This window comes from Parambassis ranga, chromosome 2 (assembly GCF_900634625.1).
Source record: "Parambassis ranga chromosome 2, fParRan2.1, whole genome shotgun sequence".
Classification (NCBI taxonomy): Eukaryota; Metazoa; Chordata; class Actinopteri; family Ambassidae; genus Parambassis; species Parambassis ranga.
In genome coordinates this window covers 28964733-28980922 of record NC_041023.1, presented here as the reverse complement: position 1 = coordinate 28980922, position 16190 = coordinate 28964733, and the positions used below count along the sequence as shown (strand labels likewise).

The 16190-nt window shown below is 43.4% G+C and overlaps 1 protein-coding gene across 3 annotated transcripts in view; it reads left to right on the top strand.

The window, feature by feature from the left end:
- wnk1b (WNK lysine deficient protein kinase 1b) overlaps positions 1-16190 on the top strand; it is a 73225-nt gene that overhangs the window by 44025 nt on the left and 13010 nt on the right. For 2 of the 3 annotated variants that reach the window (XM_028397419.1, XM_028397434.1), the window contains 21 exons: positions 720-808; positions 1352-1491; positions 1571-1650; positions 1731-1925; positions 2028-2097; positions 2419-2612; positions 3756-4061; positions 5249-6697; positions 8805-8894; positions 9722-9796; positions 11157-11447; positions 12062-12132; positions 12230-12383; positions 12533-12649; positions 13137-13247; positions 13332-13383; positions 13500-13640; positions 13720-14644; positions 15073-15392; positions 15474-15535; positions 15780-15836. In XM_028397419.1, coding sequence (XP_028253220.1) covers positions 720-808; positions 1352-1491; positions 1571-1650; positions 1731-1925; positions 2028-2097; positions 2419-2612; positions 3756-4061; positions 5249-6697; positions 8805-8894; positions 9722-9796; positions 11157-11447; positions 12062-12132; positions 12230-12383; positions 12533-12649; positions 13137-13247; positions 13332-13383; positions 13500-13640; positions 13720-14644; positions 15073-15392; positions 15474-15535; positions 15780-15836 — 4989 coding nt within the window. The remainder of the gene's footprint in view (positions 1-719; positions 809-1351; positions 1492-1570; positions 1651-1730; positions 1926-2027; positions 2098-2418; positions 2613-3755; positions 4062-5248; positions 6698-8804; positions 8895-9721; positions 9797-11156; positions 11448-12061; positions 12133-12229; positions 12384-12532; positions 12650-13136; positions 13248-13331; positions 13384-13499; positions 13641-13719; positions 14645-15072; positions 15393-15473; positions 15536-15779; positions 15837-16190) is intronic. The other variant, XM_028397426.1, reaches the window with a different exon arrangement.

Sequence of the window (16190 nt, the reverse complement as noted above, 5' to 3'; positions counted from 1 at the left end):
CTGTCTGAATGAGCATACCTTTTGTATGATGTACATATCCGTAGCTGGCATATAAGCTTTGGAAGCATAGAGGAGTACTTACACAGGAGTCAAACAGTGAACTACTGTGAATGGAGTGTACACTAGATCATATTGGCAGAGTTAGAACAGCCACTTCTGTATTCTGTCAGGTTAGATGACAGGGAAGTCAGTTCCCTGATAGACTAAATGATAATGGCATTGTGTCGCAACATGCTAATGTGTTTCACTCTGTGTCACTATATGTCATATGTTTTACTATTTGTCACATACTGCAGATATTTTGTCTTTAAGCAGCTTTTTTTACAGGGAACTATTTCCAGTGTTTATAAGTATTTGGCCTCAGCTGTGCTTCTCTGTCAGGGCCAAGTCTTTTAAATGCGTTCCTGCTGATTGTTCCCATTAGTGTTATCCCTCTAAATGGGCTCTTGTGTTCCTAATTGGCTCTGAAAGGCAGTGAATCAGAAAGAAGAACTGCCTTTATGTGGAATTTAACCCAGGGTCAAACTATTACTGGACACTCTCTCACACACCCTCTGACTGCTGAAACTTGACAACAAACTTGTCTTTTCCTCAGTTTTTACATTTTTCTTCTGTCTGTAAATGGTATGTATCATATGATATGCATATGCAGCTTCTCCTTGTCTTTGTGTGTACATGGTGGACTTCTGCTCACTGGTCTTCCTTTTTTGTTTACATAGGGTGTGAAGCCTGGCAGTTTTGACAAAGTAGCCATTCCTGAGGTGAAGGAAATTATAGAGGGCTGCATCAGAACAAACAAGGATGAGAGGTGAGTCAACAGGAGTCTGTTAAAACTAACTCTTCATTGGTACAGAAGTTGGACTGTGAAATTCTTCACAGCTTCTTGCTTAGAAATAAAACACTCTCTCTTCTTTCTCCACATGCTCTGGGTCTGCCAACACATCCACCATGACTCTCTTCTTCTTAAGAAAACCATGCAAGCCCTCTTACACTCCCTCCTTTTTTTCTTTTATGTCAAATTCAGTAACCTTGTTTTTTTGATGATTTAATTGGCCTCTCTGTTGAGTTTTTTAATGACAAAAAAACTACAGATGCACAAAATGTTCCCAACTGTGTAAATCTGCTCTTTTTATCCAGGTGTGCTGTGTTCATCATAAATTAAAGGCGCATGATCACTTGTTAGTTATTAGCATAATGCCCTCTAATCACTATATAAGTGCAGGTGCTGGGGCTGTGATGGGGACATGCTGCCAAATAAGGCAGTAAAAAGAAGAACATCAGCAGTACAGAGAAATCAGAAACCCTGCTCACACTGCTGTATTGATCTAAATGTAGCTTCTTGTTCCTCCAGGTATGCCATAAAGATCCTTCTGAACCATGCGTTCTTCCAGGAAGACACAGGGGTCAGGGTTGAACTGGCAGAAGAGGATGATGGGGAAATGATTGCTATCAAACTGTGGCTCAGGATAGAAGACGTTAAAAAGCTCAAAGGCAAGGAACAGTTTGATGAAATTGGCAACCCCAGAGTTTGAAATGTGTTCCTGACCAACAATTTGCCACACATTTGCAGGAAAATACAAAGAAAACGAAGCTATCGAGTTCTCTTTTGACCTGAACAAGGATGTCCCTGAAGATGTGGCCCAGGAAATGGTGCGTACAATGTGGAAGAGCTCATCGAAGGAGGGGTTGCCAGTGGTGGATGGTGTTAATAATGGAGTGTAAATTCCCAGGTCGAGTCTGGCTATGTCGCTGAGGGTGACCACAAGACCATGGCCAAAGCCATCAAGGACCGAGTGTCTCTGATCCGACGGAAGAGAGAACAGAGGCAGCTGGTACGAGAGGAACAGGAGAAGAGGAAACTGGAGGCCGAGCAACAGCTACAGCAGCAGCAGCATCGGGAGACACAAAGATCTTCACACACACAGGTTTCCTGGGCTGGCGTTTTTTAAATAGACTGTTTGACGTACTTGTCAGAGTTATAAATATGAATTTTGTTGTTACTTCTCTTCACTGTTGTGTGTCTGCAGGCAGAGACGGAGGAGACTGAAGCAGAGCAACAACAACTCCACTATCAGCAGACCGGCATCTCACACACATGTACGTAGAGCTAGTGAAAATAGAAACAGGTTCGATGATGTGTCATTTTGTTCCATCATCATCATAATAAGCCACGAAAGTTATTCCAGCTTTTTCCTGTAAACCGGGAGAAGCCATTGTTAACTTATTCTTGAATGCACACAATTTAAAATCATCCCATTGTAATCAGAAGACGCCCTGGAAGAGATTCTTTAATTATTCCTTCCTTTAATTGTATCTCGAAGCCTCTGTTGAAGTCATTAATTTAAGCAGGAATAAGAAGGTTGCCCTCTGTGGTGACACTGTGGCTTCCACACATCTGTTTCTGTCTCTCTCTCTCAGCTGAAGGAGGTGTGGACAGTGGCCAGGGCTCCTCAGTGTTCTCCTCAGACTCCCCCCAACTGGGTCAGCTGGCTATGTCGTACAGCTGCCCCCCTTCCTCTCAGCCCCCTTCCCAGCCTCAGACCCCTTACCCCCAAACCCCCTCTGCTACCCCACAGCAGCATCCAGGCTACGCCCAGCCACCGCAGCCAATGGTGAGTGGCGACTTTAAATTGAATTTCCACGACGCACTCAGGTCACATCTGTGCGGGTGTCTGTGCTCGCAGATGTGATCTTGACTGAGCACTGCATCCTGTGTTGGCGTGAAGTGTTGCAGTGTCTGCATGTAAAGGACAAAGTGATGTGGTTTTGTTTAGCAGAAGGTCTTAAATTGTTTTCTTACACAACATTGTTCACAACTTTTAATCCAGTCAGTCAGTATTTTAGTCATTTGAGCCATCAATAAGTCATATGTTTTAAACAGCCACGTGGTTACCCTCCAAGATGTTATGCATCCAACTCACCCACATCCCACTGTTTTATAGCCCTCTTTCACTGTCTTCCTTTTCATTTGGTGGCCCATATATTTTGCTTCCTTCTCTTCCTATCTTCAGTCGTCAGTTTTATTCAGTTCAATTCAGTTGTGTACTTAATGTCTTTGTTTTGATTTGATTGGGATTTTTGGATTTTCTCCATGTGTTTTATGCTCGTCATCCATCATATTAGGTCATGACAAAAAAATCAATCAAGTTTATACACTAGATAAACTTATTTACACAATGGCTGAGGACGATTCAGCTGAAGGTATTTTACACTCTATCTCCAGAAAGTGTAGCCTGTAAGTAGTTGGTAATGGAGAGGGTAGTCTGTCTAATTTGATTTGCAGTATCTGATGACCTTTTGGTTGCCAATGTTCTTCAGACCACCAGCATGCACTCTGACTGAATGATCATTCAGTTTCAAGCTTAATTGATTGAATAATGCGATAAAGGTTTTTAGCTTTTTTAGCACAAAAGGCTTTTTTGCCATCAAAGTTGATTTCATGGAGCCTGTAGAGTAGACAGACTGACTCGATTAATCTTTTCATTGTTTCCTATGATGCGCTTTTTTCTTTCTTGTAGATATTTGTTTATTTACCTTCAGTTTGTTAAATGAAGTTATTTCACTGTGTGTCTTTGCATTTGTTAAGTTGTGATTTTTTTCACAAAATATTGATGTAACAGTATTTTATTTATCATATTATTGATTTCTTATGTTTGCTTTAAGTTTACTGTGTGTGTCTTTATTTCTGTGTCATAATTTCTTTGTTTGTTTTCCATGTCGGTCTCCACCCCCACTTCCATCACCCCTTCCTACAGCCTCTTCCTCCACGCCGTCGAAGTCGTAGCATGTCTGTTTGCGTCCCCCCTTCCTCCTACTCCTTCTCTTGTGTTCCCTCGCCCCTGGCTGTTCATTCTAAACGGCCCACCACGCCTCCTACAGACCCCTCGTCTCCTTACACCACCATCCCCACCCCACCTTGCAAACCTCTCACAGCTGAGAGGGACACATTTGCTGGGCGCCTCTCGAAGGCCCTGGAGACAGTCCTACCCCTTCACTCTGCCTCCTCTCTGCCCAGGGCCAGGCAGCGGAGGGCCAGCCTGCCCGCCCTCTTCTCCACCCCTGTAGGTTCATAAATATGTAATCAATCCCCAGAGACCACAGTGGTGGAAGAGGGGAGGCGAGAGAGAGAATAAAACAGAAAACAGGCCACACTGGAGTCTGAAATTTAAGAGGACCCAATAGTATTCCATGTCGAACCCCTAAAGGACAAGTCCTTATTATTAATGATCGTTGATGATACAGCTAGAGCTAAATATGTTCAAATCAATTATCCTAGCCTATTGATACCTAGTCTATCCTCTGTATCGATTACATATTGACTAAGAAGGATAAAAGTACATCCAGTGTTTTATTCCCATCAGGTCAGCTGACCAGTTTGCTGTATTTAAAGCAACACTTTTAGATTTACAGACACTTGTGTGACTCTGTCATGTTATGCATGTATGTCTCTTTACCTCTCTCCCCTCTCTAGCAGGCCACCATGTGCTCATATGAAATACAAACTGACCGGTCCAAAACATAGAGCCTAACCTTCCTATATGATACAAATATGAAAAATAATATGCATCAGCTGACAGGAAAACTGCTCTTCTGCAGTTAAAATGAAAGAAAAGTTTATCAAAATGTTTTTGTAGCTGTCCAAAATATGCAAGGATAATTAATTAAATAAGTTATTATTACTTATTATTAGATAAGTAATTATTATTGAATGGTTTTCCATTCTGGGAATCTCCCTGCATGCTACATGGGGATGTAAAACATTGGTATATATTTAATTACATATATTTTACTGTATTTCCCTGTATTCAGGGTGTAAAACTCCAGTTCAGAAATCTTGAATTATGTAGATATGACTTTGTGCTAAAAGACAGCCTTCCTGTTTGCGGATGCATCGGGATATTTTCAGACTTTGAGCCAACCTTTGCTCTTTTCTCTCCACACACCACTCTCTTTCCTCCTGTGACCGCTCATCTATGTGTGGTCTTTGTGCTGTCCCTGTGTGTCACCTCATCTATCTTTTGTATCCATCTCTACATTTTCTGTTTTCTGTTCTGGGTATATTACATCTTTTCCTAACCACAATGTTTCTTTTACTGCTTTTGGTGAATATATTCCTCATTTTCTTCTGCGGTTGTTATAATTTACTAAACTCTTTTTTTGATGCACTACTTTCATTTCATGTGGGCCTTTGCTGCTGTTCTCACTGTCATGTTCTCATTCTTAAATCCATTATATTTCATTGTCGCAGCAGCATTCAATGCCACACCCCTTCAGTGGAGGAGCGAGCACAGTCGGAGGAGGAGGAGGAGGAGCAGGGGGAAATATTCCTCTCCAAACTCTACCAGACCCCCCAACTATTTTCTTCCCTTCTATCCCTGAGCGCCCAATTTCCTTCTCACCTCCTCCCACTGGGCCTCCAAAAGGCTACAACACCCAGAGGCGCAAGAGCACTTCCATACTCGAGGCGCACACCCGGCACTTCCAGCCCGCCTACCCCCGCTACGGGAGCAGCCTCCACCCCTTCTCTGGGATGGAGGGTGTCGAGACTCCCTCTCTCTTCATGGTCAATCCTGGTTTTGCAGCAGCTGCTCAAAGACTTGGTGTTGGGGAGCCGCTGCATCTCCCAGGACAGTCTGACCCAAGTATGTACGGCTACAAAGACATGAGAGCCGAGCATGAGGAAGCAGTGAGAAGATTAAGCCTGAATCAAGCTGCCTTATTGGACCATTATGAAGCCATGGCGTATGGAGGATACCCGATGACGGCACATCAGCTGGGCCAGTTGAGTTTCCATCAGCAAAGGCAGGCGGCAGCTGCTAGTTTGGGTTTCGATCCTGGTCCTCCGTCTCAACCAGGGTTCTTGCATGCACACCTCATGCAAAGAATGAGTGCACACAGCCCGATACCTCCTCCGTTACCGCCCATGAGTGCAACCACTGGTGGCTCCGTTTCCTCTTCATCCTCTGAGGGATGCTATCCACCACAACACGCTTCCTCATCCTCCTTCCCTATATCGGCACCTCCAGTAATGGCCGATCCTCCACCACCAACTGGAAATGTCTTTGAGTTTCATTTAGCTGCAGCCGCTGCAGCTGCAGCTGCAGACCCAAGCCTGCTTGCATCCAGACTTTACCGAGCCCGTAGGAGCTCCATGGACCTCCCTCTAGAGGACAATACTGGAACAGGATCTGGTGGCTCAGGCACATACAGCCGTCTGCAGCCAGTGACTGAAGAGCTGTTCTCATACATTAGTCCGGAGCTCCCGTTACCTCCTGGAAGTCTTCTTCTTCACCACGCAGGCATAACAACAAAGGACAGAAGCCCTGAACCTTCGAGCGACTCCCTGGCCTCCTCTGACGCTGGAGAGTTCCAGTCACCACCTCCCCCACCTCTCCTCCCTTCCTTTGACTCCTCAGCTGCTCAGTCCATCCCTCGCTCATCCTCCTCCGCACACTACGACTTATCAGGGGGAGCGCTTCACATGGATCGGCAGGGACATCCACCATCTGTGCAGAACTTTCTCCCAACCACCCCAGCCTCTGATCTCCCGCACGGGGGAGCCTCATCAACTCAGAGTCATCAACTGGAGTCTCTGATGCAGAGTGCCTGGGCCCGGCACGGAGGGGTGGTGCCTGCCCAACCCGATATGACTTACCATGAGTCATTGCTGGCCATGCAGGCTGCTAACCCCTCACTGGTACAAACTTTAAAAATACCCCTCCACCTCTGGGTCAGTTACTAGTTTAAATTAGATAAAAAGCTGCTGATTGATGGATAATTTCATTGCATAATTATGGATAATCATTTTATATGTTATCTTTATGTCTTCTTTCAACATCCCATAGAATGTGTGATCAAATAATGTAAAAAGAATCATTCTAGCAGAAGTAGCTGGAGTTAATTTATGCTAGTAGTCTGACCCAGAGGCTGTTAAACCAGTCCCTGTTGTTTTTAAACCCTGCTGACCCAGATGCCCCAGCTGATGCTTATTTTGTCATCATGTAGTCTTTTGGTTGTGATTTTAACCTCTTCCAGTCATATCAACACCACAGAGAGAGTCTCACACTACCCATTCTGTGACAGGCTTCCCTTCATCAGAATGATTTGTAGACACAGTGTGTTATTTATAGACACAACCTGGAAAGAACAGAAACGTCTAATTTCATGAGTCATTATTTTAAGTAGCGTTCGGAAGGTCGTAGCTGAGACGCTCTCTGGTGTATAATCTTTTTATGCAAAGCTCCTAAGCCCTCTCTTTTCTGTTTGTTGTGTAATTGAGTTATTTTGTCAGTTTCAGTAAGTAATATTTTGTCTGTATGTTCATATATGATCGTATATGAGAAATGTGTGTTTGTGCAGGTATGCCATGTGCCTGTATACTTGAATTATTACTCGTGCAAATCCAAAGTCCTTACATGGCAGGTAATTGTCTATCACAAGTCTGCACCAGCATCACCCTTTTGAATCCATTTGTACACAAGTTTGTGATATTCCAGGACATAAATAATATTATAAATCTGAGATTTTTAACAAAACTGTTAAGGCCGGAAGACTTTGTCGATTTGCACGGACAAACACACAGAAACATACAACAAAAGTGAGAGGGCTTAGACAAACTAAGCAGTGTAACTTTTTTTTTGTATATTTTTGATTTTGTTCTGTTGTTTTGTGTTGTGAATTAAAGAGATGAAGATCCAAAGAGATCTTCATACTGTCAAAATCGACTTCCTACACAGGGTTCAAAGGTCACCAGTGAAAGTCTTTAAACCCTTAGAAAGCTGATGTATTCAGTGTTGTCTGTGCTGTCTTCTTTCTTTTACTTTGACCACTGGTCTTTCTTTTTGGTCTTTGTTTTTCTGTCAGTATTTTTTTATATAATTATCCTTATCTTTCTTCATGTTTTTTTCATTAAATTCCTCATTGTGTTAAAATTAATGTTTAAAAAAGGTAGGTAGCAGTGTGCAACCGATACTTGTGTAAGCTTTCTCCACACTTGCTGTGGGCCAGCTTCGTGACAAGTATAGGGTTGTATACGGCCTTCTAAGGGTTCGGTCATCAATAGATTGGTCCTAATTGTCCATATGCTGTGGGACTGTAGATTATTAGAAGTATTAAAGGTAAAGTTTAGCAGGATTATGAAACTGATATCAGACTTTTTCAAAGTTACTTTAAAACAGCAAGCCGAGTGCCGGTTATTGCCACATATTTACATATTTTCTCTCTGAAACACCTACAAATCATGTTTCTGGCAGAAGTCTGGCCTGTAAGTGACATTTTTGTGGAATCTTAGGATAATATTTCAAACAGCAGGAAGTGCTTTAGTTGAATATTTGAACTTTTGGTGTCGGTATTCCAGCTTCTTCTCTGTGCTTCATTGATTACACAATATAACACACCTATTGTCACTGCCAATCACTTAGGATCCGACTTGCATGTAATAAATACAATCCTACTTACACCCTGCCTAACCCCAGTACTGTGCCTGTACTGCTGTACATACTACACCACAAGTGTTGTGTATATGCATACATAGTTGTTGCATATATGTCTTTCCAAATGGGTCAGTGTGTCTGTGTACATGAGTGCATACACAAGAAGAGACTTTAAAACTGATCATTAGTCTGGTGTTTGCACTCATGTTTGGTTTTGTTCTGGAAAATACAAACATGTTCTGATTGTTTCTTTTTTTCTCTCTTTGTCCCTAATCTCTCTTTGTTTCTCATTCTCCATTATTTTATGTCCTACTGCAACATCGCTTTTCTTCCTCTCTGTCCGTTTCTCTCTCTACATCTCTTTCCAAGCAGCAGGTTCAGGCTCCCATCCCTCAGCCAACTCCAGGCCCCCCTTTGGTCCCTGCCACCAACCAGCCAGCTCCACCTGGGACCTCCCAACAGGTATTAAATAATTGCCTCTCATTTTTAATCACCTTTCTCATCACCACTCCCATAATGTCTTAACCGCATAAAGATAAGTTGCATAAACATCTCCACCCTCTTGCCTATTCATGTATCGCCTTCCTCTTTGAAGTTGTTGCCTCCGAGGGATCCCCTCCCACAGGGCTGGCACTTGGCCTACAGGAATAGCACAGTCTTTTTGATGAACAGTGTTTCCCTTCCAGCACAAACCAGCTCTATACTGATATGATTGAGCAATAAATTGGATATTAAGTGATCAAATATTTTATGTTGGAATAATCTGGAATTTATTCATGTTCTATGATTACATTTGCGGGGTTACACAATAAAATCTCAGCCAAAAATCATGTAGGTCTCATCATTCTACCAAAACCAATCTGGCCTGTCGGGGCACAGACGCAGGACTTCTGGGGATGTCTTGTGGTGTCTGGCAACAGGCTGAGTTTTGGTTGTTCGGCACATCTTAAGGGTGTTAAATCAGACTGGAAGACTGGAGGCTGATTAATGACACCTTGAGCGTGTTCATCATGCATACATCTTTTTTGCAGTATGGCTTGCAAAAATTACACAACATTCACAAAGCCACAGCCAAACTTTACTCAGGTTATTGCTTACATCAAAGGGCTTTGAAGAAAGATTAATAATGATGATTTTTGTTAACACACACTATCTTTGAACTTTCTAGTGTTTGTTATAATGTTCACAACAAAGTTACTGGCATTCGTGTGCTTTAAAGTTTCTAGTTTTTTATTTCTTTGCTTTTTTTTCCCCCTCGTCCGTCTTCACTTTTTTTGTTTCATCTCCAGGTTGTGGCCTCTAGTCAGAGTACTGCATTACTTCAGAGCCCTACACACACAACCCTGCCACAGGCACCCACACAGGTATGACAATTTAGTTTATTTTTTTTGTTTTGTTTATGTAAACACTATAAATTATATAGAGCACAATACCTAATAAACACATTCCTCGTACACCCAAGCAAGGTGCCTCAAATGCATCTTAACCTGTATACTTTATATAATGATATCTGTGCTGATGTGAATGTGTGCACAGAACACTGACTCTCTGCGTACACCTCAGGGTTAGAATACATTACTAAGCACTTTCCCTTACACACCCCAGCAAGTTTTCTAAATGAAACACAGTGATGGTGGAGATACATTTACAGTTGCATCGATAAATGTTTGTTTTGTTGTTCTGTGTGTGTAATTATTGCATGTTCCTCTTTTGACACTTCATCGGCTCAGTTTGTTTCTTCTGGTTTTCTTTACATTCTCTTGGCTGGCTCGTGGGCATGCTGCCTGGGTTTGTTTCGATGTTTGTATGATTTGGTGATGTGTGTAGTTGTGTGACCTCAGTCCATCCCCCAGCATTGAACACCTTTATTTTTTGTATCAAGCTGCTCAGCTAGCTCTGGTTCAGGTACTGTTTTGTTATGTGTAACTCTCTTGTTTGTCCATCCTTGTGTATATATATGTGTGTGTGTGTATCAGTGTGATTTTGGTTGGTGTTTTTGTTTTAGCAGAATATAGATATCACTCAGTTTTCGGGAAGTTCCATCTTTAGCTTAAAGTGGTTTGAGTTTTCTCCACATATGCTTCTACTAACCACCCGATTAAAAGCATGAATGTCAAATACAACAGCAAATTTTATTAAAGTGAAGATGGGTAATTTTTCTAGGACCAGAGCAGGGAAAGCAGCATCAGGGAAAATATGAATGAATATGAATATGAAATGCGAGAAAGTAAAGGTGTATATCAGTGATGTTACCATGTTAAGCCCTATCCATGTTTCTGCTACCACGTCTTGTGATGTTCTATTACCAGTGCACAGATGGATTGAGTTTACTCTACGGTGTTAGGAAGAGTTGCCCATCTACATTGTGAAAAGAATTTGCTTCCCCCATCTTGGAAGCCGTCATGCACGCTGTGTGTAGAACTTTGTGGGTGCATGGTCTTGCAAAGTTTGTTGTTTCATTTAATAGCTTGTTGTCACTAATGGACCAGACTCAGACACCAGCAGGATAGTTTCATTAATGAGATCTAATGTCAAGCTTTAGTTCAAAGTCCTGTTGTCAAGTCCCCCCCATACAACTGATCACTTCCTGGGTTTATCTACCCCGCCATCCGGCCTGTGATCTTGCTCCCCTCCTTTTCTCCCCTCCTCCCACTCATCCTCTGCTTTCTCCTTTCTTTTCCCTCTCTTTTTCTTCACTCTCTTCTTCTTGTCCTCCCTTCTCAGCCCAGTGTAACTCCGTCTACCTCTACTGTTTCCTTGGTGACCCTCCCTCCTGCGTTGCCGTCTATTCCCGTTACTATGCCGACGTCAGTCGTGGCTTCCCCTCCCCTTCCTCCGCCAATCCCTGTTGGGGTGGTGCCTACTATTGTTTCCCCTCCTCTTCCTCCTGTTCCTCCTCCTCCTGCTCCTCCTCCTCCTGTGCCCACACCTGTGTCTCAGCCTTTGGCCACAGTGGTGCCAATCATCAGTGTAGTCACCGCCCCGCCTGATACTCCCATGGAAACCCCTTCCCAGGTACTGGTTATGGACAGTCAAACTTACCAAATGTCATGTCACAAAGGTTCAGTGTGTATGGTATTTTGTGTTCCCAAAATTTTACAATCACAGTTTCAGACATTTTTATTTTGATAAATAAAATACAGATCTGTAGATTTTGTCAGTATTTTCCACTCTCTTTAACACGGTTCTGCCTATATTCCTCTTGATAATAGAACGCGACAGTGAGCAGCTTCTCAGACAGCAGTTCCATTCTGGTTCAAGAATTTCTTCTTGAGTAGCTTGTGTGGTTTGGTTTGAGTGTAGCAAAATACAATCAGGTTATAATTGTTGGAAGAATTTTCCTGGGTTGTTGGAGCCAGCGAGAAATTTAAACCATCTGTCAAAACTGCAGACAAGAGATTTGATTGGTCTGCAAATAAATAGCATGTAATAGTATTGATCAATAACCCTCTGCAGCGTTCACAGTTTCAATTCAGACTATTTATAGACTTTGTGTTAGCTGGACTTTCTTCTCTACTTTGTCTATATTTCATGCTTCCTGCTGTACGTACCTTCCTCCCAATAGTTCTGGTGTTTCTTATGATATCTACCATACTTTACATTTTTATGTGCATATATGTGTGTTTCAGTCTGCCTCACAGTCTTCAGAGCTGTCACAGTCCCAACTATATGCGCCTCAAGTTCTCTCATCTATAGAGAGGTAATACACTTATACAATGCACGCAACATTCCTCATAAAGTTTTCTGATTACTTTTCATTATTGTGATGCGTTTTCGGACTTGCTGTCACTCCCTAGTGGACACTCTGAGACCTCAGGTCTGAGTGATGGCAACGAAGGAGGAGGAGGAGGTCGTCATGAAGGCCGCTCTACCAAGAGACATCAGAGACGTTCTGTACGGAGTCGATCGCGCCATGAGAAGACTACCAAAGCCAAACTCAATGTTCTCAATGTAATAGCACGTCTATACTTCAACAATAAATTCCCTAACACCATAGAGTTACGAGTTGCTAGTAATAGTAATATAGTAATAGTAATCACTATTTATATGTCATGGTATTTCTTTACATACTTGTGTGTTTATTTGGTGTCTGTGTGTAGATTTCCAACAGAGGAGACAGGGTGGCGGAGTGTCAGCTGGAGACCCACAACAGGAAGATGGTGACCTTTAGGTTCGACCTAGATGGAGACAACCCTGAGGAGATCGCACAAATCATGGTACACATTTTCACGATACATTTTACTTTCACTGATTTTAGGTTAGGTGGTTGTGGTTGTTGTAGTTCTTCTTCTCCTCCTCCTTCCTCTTCTTTTGTTCTTTTTTTGTCTTCTACTTTTTGTTTTTCTTCTTCTAATTTTTCTCTTCTTCTCCTCTTCCTGGTGTTAATGTAAATCAAAATTAAGACATTTAGTGTACGCATTGTGGAGAGCCTTACATTAACTAAAAGCTTATAACATGGAACCTTTATGTCTGGACCACATACTAGCCCACATGCTATCTGCTGTTTGTCAAGTGAAACCACTGAAGTGCTCATAATTGCTTTGCTTTAGTCCTTGCACTTTCATGGAGCGGGCCCTCATCTGGCTCACACACACATGTTGCCGTATAATTTCATAGAGAGAACACTCTGGCAACACATTTGCTATTCACACATATAAATGCATGTCTAAATCTTGTCTCTGAAGTGTGTGTCTGTGTTTGCAGGTCCAGAGTGAGTTCATCCTGGAGAGTGAGAGGGAGTCGTTCATTGAGCAGGTCAGAGAGGTGATCGAAAACGCTGATGAGAAGGGTGTGGAAAGGGACACAAGCAGTCAGGTAAACACAACACATAACTCTCCACCTTCATCAGTCACAGTTGACCTTTCAGTGTTTACAGCATGTTGTCTTGTTAAACTACAGATGGCAGGTGATGCACAGCAGCAGATTCCTGCCATATCTGCCCCTATGCCGGGTAACATATTTTACAATTTCTACAATGCTGCCTTTCATGTGAAGCAGACATTCTGTAGCTGCACATTGTTTTATGAGAGACATTAACAAAGGCTGTGTATTGCCCTTTTTTCTCAGAGATCTCCCCCAGTGCAACAGCACAAGTGGTCCATTCAGCAGGTCGGAGGTTCATTGTCAGCCCCGTACCTGAAGCCAGACTGAAGGAACAGATGTTTCATGCCTCTCCTTCTCGTGCCCCTGCGCCTATTGCTGAAACAGGTAAGCACAGTTTGTATGTGCATGCTAACAGTTATTTTAGCAGTCACTTATTTTTTCCTTTTCCTTTCTAATCCTCCAGCTCCATCTCAGACTCCAGGCCAAGGCATGGTGTTGTCCCAGTCTGCAGGAGCAATCAGCTTACAGCAAGCATTCACTGAACTCAAACAGACCCAAAATCATTTTGATCCAGGACCCAGCACCGCTCCAGCCTCCATTCACTCCACCCACCCTCCTCTTCAGCCTGCAGCAGCTTCTGTCCCTTTGCAGAGCAGCCCACTCGCTCCCGCTGTGGATACTACTGCTGGGCTTGTCCATTCTAATTTAAACCAGACGCAGGAGAAGGTCCCAGATGCCTCTCTGTCTCCCTTTTCCTCATCCTCGTCTGTGCACCCTGTCTGTCTCAGCCCTCCTTGTTCTTCTTCTCCTCCTCCTCCTGTGGTGAATCAGGCCATCCTTCAGTCACAGGTACTCTCGCAGCCAGTGATGCAGGTTGTGTCCCAGCCCCAGACACAGGTGCAAATCCAGGGTCAAGCACAAATCCAGCCTCAGGCTTTCACCCAGTCTCAACCCCAAATAGTTTCTGCTGTCACTGCCGCTTCACTACCTCCCACTTTACCCACAGCCAGCGTCTCCAGCATCACTCCTTCATTACTCACCTCTTCTCCTGCCCAGGCCGTTCCCTTTGTATCCTCCCCTCCATCCTCCAGTATTACAGCTAGTGAAGTCTTCTCCAATCATCCATCACTTCCTCCCACTTCCTCCTCTACTCCTTGCCTCTCCTCTACTGTCATCCCCACCACCGCTATCCCAGGTCCACAGCTGGCTCTTTCTGCTGCCTCCCACCCTACTCCCACTTGTCCCATCTCCTCCTCTACATCTGCTGGAGGACTCCAGCCAGTGACCACAAATGTTCCTTCAGTCCAGCCAACTTTGGTCCACTCCCAGCCGCAGACAGCAGCCCTGCCTGGGCAGACACACGTGCACTGTGGGGAATGTGATGCAAGGTGAGAGGTGGTGAAACTCCTTTGATTATTGATTTAACACAAACTGAAATACACTGGAATCAGTATGTACAACATTTTCGAAGGGACCAAAGGCCCTTTCTATCCTGGCGTCCACCAGTTTCTGCTGTAGAAACCATAGAAGGCCTGAAAATCAACCAAATAATCACTTAATTTTTGTTTTGTGATCAGTGAACCGACAATCATGTCTTACTTGTTGTGTTAAGACACCCAGAGTGTTTAAGTTTTTTACAGAATCATCTTAGTGCAAACAATTTTCTGTGGGCAAATTTTGAAATGAATAAATATCACACATATTTAGGTCTATTAGGTCTGTTCGTCACACGATGCTTTTAGGTACTATTGGAAAGTTCAGTAAAAATGTGCATCTTAAACCCAGTGGTAGTAAGTGATTTGTGTGTTTTTCTCAGGTGTGAGGCATCCTGTGAGTCTCAAGGCAAACCGGATGACATTCAAGCTCTGGACAAGAAGCTGCGGTCTCTCTTCATGGACCTCGGTGGAGTGGTGACATCCACGCAGGGAGACATATTAGCGGGTGACCCTGCCTCTGTAGCAGCTGCGGGAGGCACATCGTCTCCAATAGGCCCCTGCTCTACCTCCTTCACTTCTGCCACAGCACCTAGCTCTGGCCAGCCAGCCAACCCCCCACAGCCTCCCTCCAGCCTGGCGCTGGGGTCACCTGCACCAATCCAGGGCCCGGGGACGCCCATCTCCAACCCTGCACAGACTGGTGGGCAATAGAATATGTTGATCTATTGGTTAATGTGTTTTTTAACATTGCTTACTGATTTAATGGTTTCAATTTCCACAGCCATCCCTGCCCCATCCTTAGGCCAGACCACTCCATCTAAAACCCCCTTATCCAGGGTACCGGTGAGTTTTATATTACATAGAAATGTGGCCAGAGAGAAGAGCATGTGCATGTTTTTAGGTGAACCTGTACAGCTGATCTACATTGAATAGGTCAGAGATGATATAGTTTAGGAGCTATGTGTATGTTTCCACCCACTTTCCTTCATCTGGCATGAAAATTCCTTTTTCTTAACATTCACTGTTCTTGTAACCTCTACAAATCCTCTCTCCTGTCTTTTCCTCACATCTCCTTCTCTGGGATCAGGCCAGTTCTCCTCCTTCAGAGCTCCTGCCATCATTCCCTGGACCTTGTCTCATACAGGTGTTTTTTTCTTGCCATTTTTTTAAGACTGCAAAAGGATGCTTACAATATTTGTGATGTTTTATCTCTCCGTCCGTCTGCATTAGATCTAGTTTTGAAGATTGAATGGTGCTTTTGCTCATTTTTCACAGTCTTCCATAATAAATATATGATATCAGAAAACACACTTCAGGATCATAGAGAGTGGGAGTGAGAGGATGAACACGAAACAGACTTCAGAGTTCTGCAGGGCAGAGAAAGAACTGACTTTAATTTCTAGACTGTTTTGTTGTGGCTGTGAATGCTCCAGTCTAAAAATAGTCACCCCTTTTAAGCAGACGAGCACACTGAATAGAAAGATATGACTCTTTTATG